This window comes from Myotis davidii, unplaced genomic scaffold (assembly GCF_000327345.1).
Source record: "Myotis davidii unplaced genomic scaffold, ASM32734v1 scaffold134, whole genome shotgun sequence".
Lineage (NCBI taxonomy): Eukaryota > Metazoa > Chordata > Mammalia > Chiroptera > Vespertilionidae > Myotis > Myotis davidii.
In genome coordinates this window covers 192,852-210,850 of record NW_006288853.1, presented here as the reverse complement: position 1 = coordinate 210,850, position 17,999 = coordinate 192,852, and the positions used below count along the sequence as shown (strand labels likewise).

Genomic DNA, 17,999 nt, shown 5'->3' with positions numbered 1-17,999 from the left:
TCTGGTAATATCCTCGAAGCTATTTTTTTTTTTTTAAACTCAGGGCTTTGATATTAGATGTTAATAGATTCTTGGTCTATGGGAGAGGAAGCAATGAGACAATTAACATGGAAAAGCTCAGTCAAAGAAAAGTCAATGGAAAAGGCTGAATGAGAATGACTAAGGTTTGGTTTATTTTTTCTGTTTATTTGTCAGGATAAGGACAGCATAAAATGTTCTGTTGCCCTAGACTTGCTTCTACACGATAATAGGAAGTAGTGAGGCATAAAACTTTGTTCATTTCTTCTTCTATGACCATCTCTCCAGTGACATCTCTAGAATGCTTTAGGTTTCCTTTGGCTATGATGGCTCCATTCATTTCCAGAATATTAACTTTACTAGAGCACTGTTCTTGAAAGCTGTGTATAATTAAAACTAACTTTCTAACTGCATAGATGATAACTCATGCCCAATTGAAATTAGTGTTGAAACTTTTAATGCATTTTGTTATCTATGTATACACAAGGCTAATATGCTAAGTGTCTGTCTGACCAGTCACGATGACACGCACTGACCACTAGGGGGCAGAAGCTTAACTCAGGAGCTGCCACAATGCTCACTGGCCATTTACAGAGAAATGGCACCATGGACCTGGCGCCCACAAAGCAACACTTGGCTTCCCTGAAATGGGACACAGGCCCCGCCACCACCCCGGAGCAATAGCCCACCAAATCACAGCCAGTGCTGCTGCCGCCGCCGAGACACCATGGCACAAAATGCACTCATAGCCCAGCCCAGCCCAGAAATGGTATCTGTGGGCACCTGGTAATGACGTCACGTAACAAAGCCCAGCTTCCTCTCCCTAGCAACTAGTCTCCTTGCAGTTTCTTCAGCCTAGGAACATGACTTGCTTTATAGCCAGGTGGAAACACTTTTTCTGTGCCTCATGTCATTTGATCCTCACAGAAATCCTGGAGTAGGTAGATAGAAGACTCAGTGGAATCTTCCTCTTTTCATTAGCCAGAAAATGGAGATTTAGAAAGCTTGGAAACTTGACCCAACTGAAAAGAAGTAAGAAATGGTGGACCTTGAAAAAGACTTCAGGTTTTCTCGCTGTGCAGAATATATCAAACACTGCTGCAGTTAAATATTTTACCCTTGATTCTCCCTGCGTGATCTACAATAATAATCTGCTTTGTGTTGATACTTATTGTTGTGTTGCTGACAATTACCTGAAAGAGAAGTTGGGGTGCTTCACTGGGTTGGAAAAAGTTTAGCTAAATCAGAAAGCAGGTCTAATTAAACAAGTTTATTTTATATATATAAAGGCTAAGTTGACTCACGCATGCACAATACATATAAAACTCTCGCTGGTGCCAATTGCACATGTGTGTTTAGATCTGTCATTGTCGATTGTGAATTTGGTTGATACTCTATAGAGAAAAGGCGAATAGCAATATTAGAATATTTTCTCTAATTAATTTTCTTTCAATGTGCACAAATTCATGCACCAGGCCACTAGTATAATTATATAGATCTTTTGCACAATTTTATAAACGTTTGAAAATTTTTAAGCTTACAATATCTTTTTAAACTAAAAATCACTTATCATCTGTATATCTTCTTTGTGATGTTTCTGCTCAGATCTTTTGCTTATATTAACTGAATTTATTGTTTTCTTACTATTGAGTTTTAAGATTTTTTTTTGTATATTTTGGATACCAGCCCTTTATTAGGTATGTTTTGGAAATATTTTTTCCAGGTGTGTTGCTTGTCTTTTCATTCTCTTGAGCAGAGGTCTTTTTTGTTTGTTTTTCTGTTTATTTGTTAGGTCTTTGTTTTTTATGAAGTCCTAGTTTTCATTTTTTTTTCATCACTTATGCTTTCAGTGTTGTATTTAGAAAATCACTTTCAAATTCAAGGTTATCTAAAATATTTTCCTAGGAGCTTTATAGTTTTGCCTTTTACATGTAGGTCTATGAGTCCACATGCAATTTTTGCTTTACACTTTTTCACGTGGGTAGAAATAAAATACTTGTAATATTAGTAGCTTCTAAGTCAAAGCACACAGTTAAAGAATAATTTTCCAAGGTGAAAGCAAGACTTTTGGAAATTTAAGGTGAGCATGTGTCAAAACTCATTGTTAATAGCCACAAAGATAATAATGCTTTGTTAAGAAGAACTGGATAAAGAAAGAATGGTTAAATAAAATTTCTAATTTAGAAACAAAACTGATAAATGTCCTACAGAACAATAAAAATGTAACCTTTGGAATGATCTTTTCTATAAAAATCATTCCATCTCTACCATATAAAATTCATTTGCATTTCTATGTGACAAGACTCATTTACAGACTATCAGTTTTAAGAACAAAATGAACATCTACTCCTACAGAATTGTAAAATATTCTAACCAGCAGTAAATAGCAAGTGGGACAAAGGTTCATACTCCTGGAGAATTAGATATCTGCCAGGTAGGGCTGATTCACAATGTCTGCCCAACAGCATGTGCAAAAGATAAGCAATCGTACCGTTGGTCTATTTCTGAGCTTTTGATAAATTTCTTAACTACTTCACAGAAGAAACTGTGAGAACTTACATAAGACATACTAAAAGAAATATGAAGGCTTCAGTTACTGTATTTTTGTGGTTTTTATTTCTATAGATTTGTGTCTGCATGAGTTTGAGCTAGTTAAAGTCCAATGAAGAATAAAAAGCTTATAGTGCAGAGAAACTGGACAAACTTTTGAGATAAAGGTTAATAAATTTCATTAAAATGGTCAAATAATGATAATTTTGACTATTATATTTTTGGAAGACTGAAAGACAATGAAATAAATAATTCTTTCTGTTTACCAGCTTGTAAACCCTTTGCAGACTGATATTTTGTTTTATCTTTGATATCATTTACATTTTCTAACACATAGTATTACTTAGGTTCAGAAGAGAAAACTGAGGAAAAGTCTTAATGATGTCAAAAAGGGGTGGTGAATATTAGCAAAGTTTTACATTAGCTACATGCATGCTCTTATTCTCAAAATAGCAATTGCTGAGATTTTTATGTAGTAGGCTATCAGCTAATTTGGAGACGAATCGTCATGATCAATTATTGGCAAATAAATTTTGACCACCTTTAAGTAGATACACAAAATTAACATATAGTGTTGTATTCCATTGGCTTTTTTGTTTAATGTTTGTTTTTTGGTAAAAGAGAAAGAAAAATTAGTATATGTTTGTTTTTATTTACTGAACATTAGTGTAGTTGCCTATTAATGACTTAAATTTATAGCCATAGCCCTGGCTGAGTAGTTTAGTTGACCTGATACATGAAGGTTGCGTTTTGATGCATAGTCAGGGTACATACAAGAGTCACCCAATGAATGTACAAATATGTAGAACAACAAATCAATGTTTCTCTGTCTCTAAAAATCAATAAAAATTTTTTAAAATATTTAAATTTACACTTATAGATCCAGGAGTGCAAAAATAGGAATTTATTTTCTTATAATTAAATTAGCTTAGCTGTATGTTTGCCAGATGAAGGGGACTGGGCAATGGGTGAAAAAGCAAATGATCAAGATATACTAGTTGCCAGTCATAAAAAACAGTAATGAGGATGTAAAGTGTTAATATTGTCAATCAGAAGACGCCTTAATCAATAAGCCAAATGTATTTGGAGTCCTGTTCATTTTTGCTAGCACTAGTGGGCCCAGAGGAACTCTTGCTTCTCAAATTCTGGGCCCCAATATGGTGGAAGTCTTTTCAATTTATATGTTTTTCAGCTTTTTGTTTTCCAAATTTGGAATGAGACTTCCAGACCTTCTGAGAAAAAGTCCTGTTTGCTGGGACAGGGCCGTGAGAACATATCTGAAGGCCTGACCTGGTACCAGCACTGACAACTCTGTCTGGGGCATAGTTTATGGCCTCTCTGGAGTGGGGAGTAGTCTTATTTTCCCTATTATTTACAAAAACAAATTTTGCAGAAGCCAGAATAGCAGGGTTAAAATTTTAAACAGCAGTTTTTACCCAAGATGGAGGTTACTATGCTTCAAAAGTACAGCATAGGGAATATAGTCAATAATATTATAATACCTATGTATAGTATCAGATAAGTACGACACTTATCAGGGTGATCACTTTGTAAGGTATATAAATGTCTAATCACTATGTTGTATACCTGAAATTAACATAATATATGTCACCTTCAACTGAAAAAGTTTAATCAATTGTCTTAACTCTCTGAACTCATATACAATCGGTAGCTAACCTTTAATCTTGCCAATTTATGAAACTCAGCCTCTTTTGTCTTAAAACTCAGTATCTTTAGAAAAAAATAAGTTCCTGCTTTGGCTGGATTTTGTTTCTTTTCTACTTTTCCTGAGACTAATTCTAGCTCTAATTGTGGAAAACTAAAAAAATTAAGAAAAGAATCAGAGAAAAAAAAAAAACTTAAGGCATTTCAAATCTCATTGTGTTAATACTTGCTACAGTGACCAAAGTTGGAGTTACTCAGAGAAGTTTGCAACAAATGAAATATCTTTTATTCGAAATCAATATGTTTCCCTGCTTATTACTATTTTCAACATAAAAAAATCACCCTTTGCATTTCAGAATAGCTGTAAAGTGATTGATAGAGATTGCTAGCAGTTAGCAATTCTTTGCCCTTAAAATAATGCACTTTAGGATTTTCCGTAACACCAGAACATCCCACCACTCACCCCACATCAAATGTTAACTCACATTCTAAAAATATTAATAAAGACAAGTCTTCAATCGTTCTTCAAAGCATGCAATATTCTAAATGTGCTTATTCTATAATAAAGTTTTTTTTTATTTTAACTCTCATTTTAAAAATGATGTAATTGTTAAGTCCAAGTGCATCTACAGTTGAGAAAAAAATAAATTGGAGGTAGAGCATCTAATAACTTTTGCTACATCTGTCCAATAAGTTATCCTAGTCCATCAGCAAAGTCTAAAGTGATACACCAGTAAGTTTTCTACAAGGTATTTGGTGTTTTATTTTTTTTCCCTTAGCAGTGTAAGGTTATATAACTGGGCATAAAAACTCAAGCTATCATGAAGGACTTTTTAGCTACCTAAATTCATCTGAAATATGAGTAGCAAAGAAATACTTGTTTTTAGGAAATTAGTTCAATGTTTAATTATTGTGCATACGTGGGAGGTGCCCAACATTTTTATTTTCTTTTTCTGGCACTCTATTATTTAGAATTTTGTGCAAATAATTGTTGCTGGCATTTTTTGAAACATTCAGGGTAATGGGAAAGTGTCACAATAATGGAAACTTTGCAAACTGTCCTAATTCCTTTGTGCTATATTTAATGTTAGTAATTCAAAAGATCAGTTAGTCATCTCCAACATTCTCAATATACCTGCATATGATAAAGTCTGATTATATGCTGCTTGCCACTCATTTCATGTACTATTTTTTCATATTGTGTATGTTCCTGTAGGGTTTTTATTTCTGTATCTCACCTTGCCTATAGAATGCTTCCACGTGATTAATTAACACTATGGCTGCTGATGGTGTTGCTCAGCCTGAAGCAATAGCCACACACACTTCTATAAGACCAATAAAAAAAGAACAAAAACAACCCTTGCTACGTTTTTATTCTCTGCTTCCAATAATAAAATAAATTGCTGAGCTTGTATATAAGTTTTTCTATAGAAGAGGGAAACAATCAATTTATTGTTATTGAATATTCTCTGTATATCCTTTCCTGTGTAAAATTGACCAGATAAAGAATAGTTTGTGACAGATATGATTTCACCTTTAATTAAATAGAAATTACATAGTTTATAAGACAATTAATCTTCAAAAATGAGCATTGTGGATTTTTTTCCCTAAATATCGTTTCAATTTTTTTAGGATTGAGCAAAAAATAACTCTGCAACCTAAAATTAAGCACCTTAATTTATGGTTAACCTATGTTGTACTTATTTTTTTAAAAAAGCAACCTACCAACGTACATGGGAAATAACAGCTTCTTAATGTGTCATTAAAGTGCACATCTGTGGACTTTTAAAAAGCTCATGATTGCTATGCCTCCCACATTTAAACTTGTACTTCAGTTCCAGGGGAAATATGATGGTAATGATGCCCAGGCACTTTCTGTTGAGAAGAGATCCTGCCTGTATTTACTATATGCCTTTATGATACATTCATAACTGAATGCTGCTGAGTAGGTTAAAATTAGAGTGAATTTATAACAATGGTTTTCAGTGTTTAATCTTTTTCAAGCAAATGACCTGGCTGTCCTTGATGTGGGTCAAGTTGACTATTTAAGGTCACAGAAATATGTCTACTTAGGTACATAACACATGATTTAGGATGTAGACAAAATAATTTACTGTTCTCAGATGTGTCTTATTAGAGGAATTCATTCATTCAACAAATATTCTTTGGTTGAACAGGTGCCATGTATTATTGTATTAGAGACTAGATAGGCTACTCCAAGTAACAAGATAAAATACCTGTACTCCCATATATTCCACAGTGTACTAGAGAGATATTTTCATGAGTACATCATTAAAACGTGGAAAAAAGACCCAATGGAAACATATAGACTGTTTCATGGGAATCCTAAGCAACATGGGACAAAATTTGTCTTGTCGGTCAGCATGAATTTTCTGAGGAAGGAACATTTGACTAGTATTTTGAAAGAATAGAAGTTGATTAATCAGACCAAAGGGGATTCACAGTTGTGATATTATGATTTATAATAGAAAATATATATTTGGTTTTCACCCCATTTCGGATAAGGAGCTGGTAAAATCCTTGGACTTTGCTAAGTGCTGAAAGCCTTAAGGTTTCTTTCCTTATATTAATGAGATGACAGTGGACTGAAGATGGGGCCTATTGCCTGAGGAACCAACCATGGAGAGGTAGAGAGGAGGGGACTGGAGGTTGAATTAATCCTATCTATGAGTGAAGCCTCCATTGAGGGTTGTGGGGGGAAAGACTGCATTCAGAGAGCTTCTGTGTTAGGGAGCATGTGCAGATGTGGGGAAAGTGGTGTGCCCGGAGAGGGCATGGAAACTCCATACTCTCTCCTTATACTTTGGCCTATGCATCTTCCATCTGACTGTTCCTGAGCTATACAAGTTAAATCTAATAAGTAAATATTTCTCTGAGTTCTGTGAGATGCTTTAACAAGTTAATAAAACTTAAAGAAGGAGTGTTGGGAATCTCTGATTTATTGGTAGGCAGTCAGACGTATAGGTAACAAACTGGGCTTGGGACTGGTGTCTGAAGTGAAGGGTGCAGGAGAAGTCTTGTGGCAAGGGATGCCATCTCTGGTAGAGAGTGTCAGGATTGAGTTGAATTGTAGGACACCCAGGTGGACACCAAAATTGCTTGTTGGAGTTTGGAACTGCCCCCCCCTCACCCCCCCACCCCAACACACACACAGAAATTGGATCCAGGAAAGAAAAAGAACAGTCTATCTAGGTCAAGACTCTAATATGCCCACAGGAACAGAGGCTTGTAAGAACATGGTGGACTTGGGAATCATAAAATAAATATGACTGGAGCATAAGAGGCCTAGAGAGGAATGATAGTCATCAGGTCTCAGAAAGTCACCAGGGACCATATTATTCGGTCTTTTGGATTTTATGCTCTACCCATTACAAGAAAGGTGTGACGCCGCAAAGAAATAGCTTTGTGAATGCCTGTCCTCCGGGGGAAAGGGGGAAGTTAACACTACGGTCTGAAATTAGTAAGGCCTTTTTGTTGTAGTTGTTTTCTAGTATGTTTTTAAGTAATAGAGTCCTTAAGGATTTTGAGTGGGGATTCATTTGGAAATGCTAAGAGCCAAACACTAATTCTTGTAATATTCTTTTAATTTCTTAGAAATATTGCCCAGGCTTGATGATATTCTCCATATTTGCTCCGCTTCTCTCATTCATTTTGTTGGGAGTTTTAATCATTTTATAGACAAAGAAAACAGTGCTATCCTAAGAAGTCTGCTGTCGTCATGCCCTAATCATGCAAAGAGGGAAGGAGCAGTGGAGGTCGGGGGACACTCTTCAGAGTGCGCAACTTTCTCAGGGATTTGCTTGCCTCAAGTCAGTCTTTTCAAAGCCCCCTATTGATCTAAGTGTTTTCATAGACTTAGAGAGGTTGCTGCTTTACAATTTAAAAATTATGTATTTCATATGTTATTTATTAATTTTAAGATTTCTTTAATTGTGTTAAATTTCATTGTACATCAATGAAGATTAGTTGAATAGAACTCCATAGTTTTATTTTGCTATATATTTAGGACAGCTGAAATTTTTAAAGAGTTTTATAACCTCTATAATGTTGCTTTTAATCAGGATTAAGTATTCTATTATTATACATTTTTTTTAAATCTGGAAACTCCTTAATTTCCACCTACAAAGCAGTCAAATCTAAAATCTAATCTATTGGAACTAGAATATAAAACAATATATAATCTATAAGGATTGTTGATAAAAATGTAAAATTCTGTATTTTGCAAATTTTGCTCTTAAAGAGATAGGAACAAAATCATGTCTGTATTTTTCCTTCCCTATTGTCGCTGTCCTCCATTCCCAACATGCATCACATCTGAAATCAGAAGTTAAGTTATAATATGCTAGATTTGTGTGATAAAAAAAGACTGACAAAATTATTTTGATCTGTTTCCTTACAGAGAGCCACATCTTAGAAGATATCAACAAATGTATCATAGCCCTGAGAGACCAGGATGCTGATAATTTAGACCGAGCTGCCGGTGCCATCAGAGGACGGGCAGCAAGAGTGGCTCACATCGTCACGGGGGAAATGGACAGTTACGAGCCAGGCGCTTACACTGAAGGTGTGATGAGAAACGTTAACTTCCTTACAAGTACTGGTAAGTCCCAACCACCATTATTAGCTGTACTGGTCCTAATAGTTGAATCTACGCAGTTACCAATTATTCATACACATGAATAGAGTCTCAGCCTGTGTTGGCTGCTTTGAAATAGATTGCTCTACTATCTCATAGGTGCTTGCATCCTGTGGTTATATGATTTAAAAATTATTTCGGAGAAGTAAATATATTTACTGGGGAAAGGAACAGGCCATAACCACTTATGAATGTTTATTAATGCCAGAGCTGTTAGGAGATATATTTAGGCCAGATGTGATGCGTTTATAATCGTTTTCAAACCCTCTTGGCTGCGCATTGGTAACCCGGGTTTTGTTTACATTACTCAGACAGAGCAAGCTTGTCCTCGGCTTCCAGAGAAATGCTCTCTATCTTCACTTTTTTCTTTCACATAATCTTCTTTGATTAGTTAAAAAGAATGGAATCAGGATTTTGTTTGGGTTGTAGCACTCATGTTTTTGAATCACTCAGCAAAATGGCATTCTTAGCTTTAGCACCACGATTAACATTTCTCCAAGAAGCTTGCAGAAGCATTTGAAGTAATATAGATTTAGAAGGATATAATTGGAATGAAGGCAATTAACTATTTTTGTAAGTCATCATGGCAGAAATTTCTCCTGTGAGAACTCCTCCTGATTGGTAAAGTCCCCATGTTGAATTTTTCTTATTAATTACCTCTTAACTCTAGGGTAATGTTGTACCCATGATTCCTATAAAATTTGAGATTTCATACTTAAACCAGAGGCCTGGTGCCCGAATTCATGAATGGGTGGGGTCCCTGGCAGGTGATTGGGGCCATCCAGGCCGTGGGAGGTTGGCCAGCCAGGGGGAGGGGCCACGGGAGGTTGGCTGGCCGTGGTAGGTTGGCTGTGGGAGTGCACTGACCACCGGGGGGCAGCTCCTGCATTGAGCGTCTTCCCCCTGGTGTTCAGTGCACATCATAGTGACTGGTGAACCAGTCATTTGGTTATTCAGTTGCTCGGTCGCTTAGGCTTTTATATATATAGATCATCGGTCTACTTAGAGAATTGTTCTTTATCACATGCAAAGGGCATAATACATTTGAAAACTATGTACATTGTGTAGTAAAAGGGATGGGAGGGATGAGGATGGGTAATTTTGGAGGGGGTGGGGGCTGGGAGGAAGACGCACCTTGAAATGAATGAACTAGGAGAAACATATCAAGAGTTGAATGACCTTCTTTGGGATTAGCTCTGAAGAGGTTTACCACCAGGTAAGCTTAGCAAGGTTTGTAGAGAACTGATTAGTGTTAGTCTTTTCCTTGCATGTTGATGCAGAAAATTATTGATGACTCTTGGCACATAATTTTCTGATTATCTTTTAAAAATATTTATAAAATAATAAAACACTAAAGATAGGCTAAGGAAAGATGAAGGATATGCATCTGAAACACTTCATGTTATATACCTATACCAACTCCACACAAGGCACCGGTGTTGCAAATACAGCACATGGTAGTTGCTTTGGCAATGAGGTATTTACTTGCTTAAAAGATGATTGTGTAATGGAAGTTCAGCATCACTTCTGTAAACTAAATTTAACTAATTCTTTCTTGTGGGTCAAAATCAAGTATAGAATTACCTGATTTTTTCCCCTTCTGAGAATGAAATTATAAGTTAAAAAAAAAATGGTTGTATCAAGGGTTCTCTTTTCAGCCAAGTGAAAATTTCTTGCAGGGAGTTGAGTCAGGAAGGTTTACCAGGATTTTACCTATATCTTGCCTCTGTCTCAGTTTGTAATCTTATTAGTAACATTTTGTGAACACACTCCTATAGTCACAATGTCTGTAGGAGGTGCCGAGTGTATAGTTTTATTCTCCATTGGATTGAGTCTATATCTGCCACACGCAAAGAAGTGGAAACAAAATCCTAAAGTGTCCAGAATTTGAAGTGTGCTGTGAGAACACTCTCTTCAATTCTTATGATCTGAAATCAGAAAATTATTTATACATTCAATTACAAGCTTGTCAATATCGCTATGATTTATAATGACCTTACAAAATAACTAACCAATATGGCCACATTATCATTCAATCAGAAGAGAGAGAAGTATTGTTCCCTCTGATTACTTGCATGTAACTTCAATTAAAATTCCCCTGGTAGATTTTGTCCTGTTTCAGGAATATCATAAATATAAAATAATCCTGGGTTAATCTGTGTAAGTCACATCTTATTATTAATATAGAAATGTAGTTTTATGACTTTGCAGTTTTTATTTTAGTTTTCAGATAATTTTTGGCTTATCTTTGAAGAAAAGTTCTCCTTTTTGTTTTATATGTTTGAATTCAACTTTTCTCCAAAAAGCTTTCCTTAAAATTTATCAAAAGCACACCTCACTAAAGGGAATTCTGAGCAATAAAGTAGATGAAAATGCTAATTAGATCAGTTTGATCTTAAACAAAGCCGCAATATCTGAGCGTTTTTCTCTCCCATAGAGATATTGTCTAGGAAACATGCTTCCAACTATTCTATTCTCCACAAGTAACAGAAGATGTTCATCTTTGTTCACATCTGCTTAACACTTGGACTTATTATTTATAAATAGGCATTAAATTAAGTAATTAAAATGTCATCTTTTATGTTTTGAAGCCTTAACCATTCACATTTTAGCAACTGAATGGTCTGTCTGTGTGGACTATTTTTCTTTTTCTTTTTTTCTTATCCAATTTTCAGGTCTTAACGTTTTGTCTTACCCTGCTTCCTGAAAATAACTTAATAAGAAGCTATTGTGAACTGGCTTAACTACTCAGACCTCCTTATCTTTGCAGAATCTGTCAGAAAGTACTGTCATCCACTGTGAAAACTGAGCCTTACTTATCTAAACCACCAGGAATATTTTTGGAATATTGCACCTTAGATTTTAATCAGACTTTGTGGCTCATTAGCACGTTTTCAGAATGTGATAATCTTCTAAGAGTTCTCTCAGCATTAGGAAGCAGAGTTGCCCTGTTACATTTCAGGAATTTTTATTGTTCATAAATCATAGCAGTTGGTTTTAAGTGAAATGTAGGCAACATCTGGAATGCTGAATTTCATTCAGACAGAAGCATAATATTGTAAACTCCATGTGAAATTCTCTATTCCACCTAATTCTTCGCTGATACTAAGCTCTTGCACCTGTTAGGAATTCCTGATAGGAGAGAGAGAATATATTGGCTTTTTTGTTAAATAACAAAACTACTTGATTGCAGTGTGAAGGCTTAGATGCTGCATTTTAGCCCCTACCCCAGAAGCTGTACTCTTTTTTTAAAAAATATGTCTTTATTGATTTCAGAGAGGAAGGGAGAGGGAATGAGAGATAAAAACATCAATGATGAGCGAGGATTATTGATTGACTGCCTCCTGCACATCCCCTACTGGGGATCAAACCTGCAACCCAGGCATGTGCCCTTGACTGGAATTGAACCCAGGACCCTTCAGTTGACAGGCCGACACTCTATCCACTGAGCCAAACCAGCTAGGGCTAGAAGCTATATTCTTAACATCAATTTCAGGTTTTGTCTCATTAGGTTGGGGAAAAACCTAAACCAATAGTGGACTTACACAGTATTTTTTGTGAGTGATTTATAGACTCTATCAAATTCAGAAATTAGTAGGCACAAAAACATCTGTTGCAAACCTTCAAACCCCGCCTGGTTTCAATGTCAGCCAGGCTTGTGGACCAAAACAGAACACGCACATAAATGAACCTGACCAAGACATCCTAGTTGCATCCACCATTGGCAGCTGGTAGTAGTGGCAAATAAAAGGTCATTCATCAAGTGCTCATTTAGGTCCATCTGGAAAGTATATACCCAGAATCCTCTTCCTATTAGGTAGAGAAGAGTCATATCGTTGTATTTTTTTTAAAGGCAAATGAGACTGTTGAAAAGAATTTATAGCCAACACATATTTTTTAAATTTTGTTGTAAAATTTTCCTGCAACCAGTTTAAACAACAGATAATAGAACTTTAAGATGAATTTCATTTAAAAATAATTTATAAAACTGTAATAGTCAATAATTCAAATCAACTCTCTTTCACTTATTATTTTTGTCATACAAATATTCTGAATTTATAGCCTGAGGAAAGCATACCACTTTCTGTTGCATCTCCATTCTGTAACCTTAAATGGCTATCGGATAAGCCACGCAGGCTTTATGGTAATTCTAGCAGTCTTTGCTCTCTACAGTCCAGCAGAGGTTGAAAATGAGTGATTCACATACTAGATATGATTCAGTATGACTCAAATATTTTTATGTATCTAGTTTTGTCCATCATCATTCCATGTTGTGTCATAAGAATTAAATTTACACACTCACGTGTTAAAATCCAGGTCAGTGGCGTATTGTAACAAATGGGAAAGTGTGGCCACACTAGGGGCAGAGTTCACTGTGGAACTGGCTGGAGTTTAGTGATGTCTTCCTTTCTGTTGAGCCTGGGCCATAGCTTTCTTCCACTCCCTCTCAGTAGATGCCCAGGCTGCTTCACTCATTTAATTACCTGCCTGAACTTGGGAGGCATTTCAATTCACCTAAACATGCATTTCTAACTTTTGCCCTAGGCAGTGGTCCTCAACCTTCCTAGTGCCACAACCCTTTAATACAGCTCCTCATGCTGTGGTGACCCCCAACCATAAAATTATTTTCGTTGCTACTTCATAACTGTAATGTTGCTACTGTTATGAATCGTAATGTAAATATCTGATATGCAGGATGTATTTTCATTGTTCGCAACCCACAGGTTGAGAACCGCTGCTAGAGTGAGCCAAAGGCACCTTCTACTCCATCCACGTTGATGCTTTCACAGTCTCATGGACATGCCAAGGTCTTTTCTGAATTGTTCATGCTTTACCTTTCATTTTGAATATCCTTACCCCTTATTTCTCACATCAAATTTTACCCATCTTTTAGGAAACAACCTATTTCCATGTCCTCTAGAACCCCTTCTTTACTCCCTCTGGCAGTAGTGGCTTCTTTCTAGTCTCATGCACTCTACAGATTTTTAAAGGACTCGCCAGTTAGTTACATCATTCCAGGCAATGGCAGTTGAACTCTTTAGATATACTTATATGGAAAAGACCTTTCTTTCAAACTATAATATAACCTATAGAAGAAAAGGAAATGTATTATTTCTCTTCCCGTATCTCCCAGAGCCTACCATAGTGTCTTGCATGTGCTAGATTAAAACAAAACAAAACAAAAAACAACTCTTGAATCAAGCCCATGCGCCTAGGCTCATTCTATTCCAGTAGTGAAATGTCTTTTCTTCTCCACTGCTCCACAAAGATTATAATTATTCCCCAATATTCTCTCAAATGCCACCACCTTTGCAAAGGAGCTCCTGATTCCCTTTCCGTTAGAATTAATTGCTCCTTTACCTGTGTTGCCATAGGTGAGCTTGTCCTGTAGTTACTGCATCATTCACTTTGCCTTTTATCATAATCAGCCATTTACATACCAGTTCCCTCCATTAGACTGGAATGTCCTTAAAGGCACACACCACATGTTACTTATGTTTACATTTACCAGTAGCGTTTTATACGTGGTAGAGGTGTCCAAGGCCTTCTCCCAACTTAAAAGTTACTGCAAGGTTATACTGTGACACATTCACTACAGTGAAGCAAGAGAACACGTTATCATTCCAGTTTAGGAAAAAACAAAAAGAGAAACTCAAAAGCAGCTCCCTGTTTCCAAGCCTGGGGCAGAGAGGTCAGCGGAGCCGTTCATTACTGTTCAGAGTGCTAGTAGCCGCTTCCAGAAAACTTGGGGTCAGATTCTTAAAACGTTCTTTAGCAAGCTTTTGGACAAGAGATCATGACTTCTGTGCATTTAGTTACTTAGAAGAACCATCCTTGAACTTCAGCTGGTGACAGATCCCACTGAACCTAATATCACTAATGCTTCAAGCAAATCCCTGCCAGGATAGCAACAGTGTCTTCAAATTTGGACCTTCGTTGGCAGACTCCCCTGACCTGGTAGTAGGCTGAGACAGGTCTCTGAATTACGTGTGTTCTTACTTTTGGGGTCAGGTCTAATCTGACACTCTTTATCACTGTCAGAAAGTGTGATCAAGACACCTCTGTCTGCAGATTGCTAGGGTAGCCTGGATAGCCAAGTGACTTCATGTTGGTGATGTGGCAAAAAAAATCAAACGACAACTCAGCCTCTTGAAACAAGAATATGACCCCTTGGCCTCAGAAGTGCTTCTGTTGCCACAGCAATTCGGGACCTTGAACTAACATTGTGAGCTAAAGAAAACAGCTGTTAGAGCTTCTGAGAGGAAAACCCAGTTTCTGTCCAAAGGGAACTGGATTTGAAAAGGACCCAAATCTAGTTAGGAGGTCTGAAGAAACATCTTTTATCTTGCCATTTTAAGTAATTAGAAATATATACCTGTCAGGAAAAAAAATGCTATAAAAATATGATTAAGGACAGGGCAGATAAGTTGGCATGGGCTGAAAGGGATCATTGGAAGAGGAAGTGAAGCTGTGGACCTTCTCTGTGGATATTCACAGTGCAAAGATGTTCTAGAGGTCTTGTATCTTCTATAACTCTAGAACTCCTGTGACCAGCCTCCGATGCATGTTCTCCAGCCAAAGAAGACATTATCTGGAAAGAGAAATGGATCATACCTTCCTTTCTGATTCTATTGACACATACTTTCTGTAAAAAAAGACTAATTTAAATCTATTTTATGGGCCTTTATGTAGGGTTAAATAGGAAAAAATATAATTTAAGATATAAAGGGATTAGACATTAAATCCCAGTTTTAGCTCTGGGTTGCAAACAAGAGAATCTAACTATGGCCAAAGTAAGGCGAAAAGATGAGCAAATAGCCCTGACCAGGTAGCTCAGTGTCATCCAGATATGCCAAGGCTGTGGGTTCAATTTCTTGTCAGGGCACATATAAAAAGCAACCAATAAATACATAAATAAGTGGAGTAATGAATCAATGTCTCTTTCTCTCTTTCTTCCTTCCTCTCTCTAAAATCAATCAATGAACATTTTTTAAAATGAAAAAGCGAACAAATAAACAAATACAAGAAGGCTGGAGAATGAGAAAGCAGACTGCGAAGGAGGCTGCGTGTAGCACCGTTACTTATCCTAAAGAATAGCGGTTTGAGCTGCATCCCAGCCCTTTCTGGACATTTAATTCCATTATTGGCATCATGACATTATGACACTGGACCCCACAAATGGTACATTTATTCACCACATTCCAGATACTTTGACCACTGGAATAAATCCTAAACTAATCCCTGTTTTTGCCTCACTTGCTCTGAATTCATTTCTTGGGCAGAAGCATCCTATCAGCAGAGTTTAAATTAGGTTCCCACACCTTGGCTGTCAGTATGGTGGGGTTGGGGTATGGTGGCCAGTACTGGGCCTTTGAGTGTCTATGGAGACAGCACTCTGTCTCATAATAAGACTCTCAGATTCTCAGACTCCTTCCATAGAAGGGGCTTTGGAGTCTGTGAGCAGAGTGAGGTGGGGTGGTGAGGAGCAGGAGAGGAGGAGCATCAACAAGTAAGAAGAGAGGGGAAGTTGAAGACTGATTTTACCAACTTGGTCGGTCATCTTCTATGTCAGGAGAGTGGCAACTCCCCCCTCCCCCCCTCACCAACCCCATATAACCCAACCAGGAGCATTGCCTTTCAGCAGCTTGTTGCCAAACTGAATTCTTTCCCTGATGGTCATGCTCTATTCCTGGTAGAGTTATTAAATGAGGTATTTGATACCATTCTAAATCTAGGGATGTTTTAGGGAAGATATGCCTTAATGGAATATATGATGTAATTGTTACTATTTTACCCAGATAGTGGCAAGATAGTAATGCACAAATCTCGTAAAAAAGTGGAAAAAAATATATCACTTAGTGGTTTCTTCTTTTTATTTTCTTTCTTCAATAACAATGAAAAAAATCATCAGGCCTTATTATTCAAATGTATAACATTAAATCCAAAGGATAGGGATTTTGACTTCATTTATCTGGAGGTTTACTACTAGACATTCTTTGTAATAGCACAGACTACTATCTTTTAAAAATCTTAGTATCTTCATTGCCATTGGAAAACATAAGTGGCTGTTCAAGGCTAGAGGGGTCAGAGGTTCTGAGGTCGTAAGCAGTTTTACATCCTCCCCAGCCACCCTGAATGCTATGGCATCAATGTTTCAACAGCCTCAATAACCCTCTAAAACACATCCGTACTCCACAGCACAGTTATTCGGAACCTCTGAGCTAGGCTGTTATCAACTGAGTAATCCAACAAGTAAGTCTTTTAATAAGAGCATTACTGTAAAATATTTTTAATTTAAATTCTTTATTGTTTAAAGTACTGCATATGTCTCCTTTCCCCCCCATTGATCTCTTCCCAGCTGCTCTCACCCCCAGCACATGCCCTCACTCCTCTACTGTCTGTGTCCATTGGTTATGCTTATAAGCATGCGTATAAGTCCTTCGGTTGATCTCTTATCCTCCCCATTCCCACCCTCCCCTGCTTCCCTCTGAGGTCTGACAGTCTGTCTGATGCTTCTATATCTCTGGATCCTTTTTTGTTCATCAGTTTATGTTGTTCATTATATTCCACAAATGAGTGAGATCATGTGATATTTATCTTTCTCTGACTGGCTTATTTCGCTTAGCATAATGTTCTCTAGGTCCCTCCATGCTATTGCAAATGGTAAGAGTTCTTTCTTTTTCACAGCAGCATAGTATTCCATTGTGTAGGTGTACCACAGCTTTTTAATCCACTCCTCTGCTGATAGGCCTGTAGGCTGTTTCCAAATCTTAGCTATTGTAAATTTTGCTGCTACTCTATCTTGAAAGTCAGATTTATTAAACTAATGAAATAATCCCCTTCAGTTGTTACAAGTATCTATTTCATGTATTAATAGGTCTCAGTTGTAAAGACCTTTAATTTTACTTTTTAAGAGATCTTTGTAGATGGCCTGGAAAGTCTGGTTATATATGTATTGATGTGAGCTGGTATATCTTTTATATACTCATCTGAAAACTAAATTTGAAGTTGAGGTCCTTGAGTCTAGAAAATAAACCGGGGTGGTGCCTCTCTCAGATTTTTCTTTCTCCTGCCTTTGGAGAGAGCATAAAGCATGTGAGGTTGAATG

The 17,999-nt window shown here is 36.9% G+C and overlaps 1 protein-coding gene across 1 annotated transcript in view; it reads left to right on the top strand.

Moving 5' to 3' along the window:
• CTNNA3 (catenin alpha 3) overlaps positions 1–17,999 on the top strand; it is a gene marked incomplete at its 3' end in the record, with an annotated part of 1,162,049 nt that overhangs the window by 958,059 nt on the left and 185,991 nt on the right. The window contains 1 exon segment of the mRNA XM_015562095.1: positions 8,654–8,854. Coding sequence (XP_015417581.1) covers positions 8,654–8,854 — 201 coding nt within the window.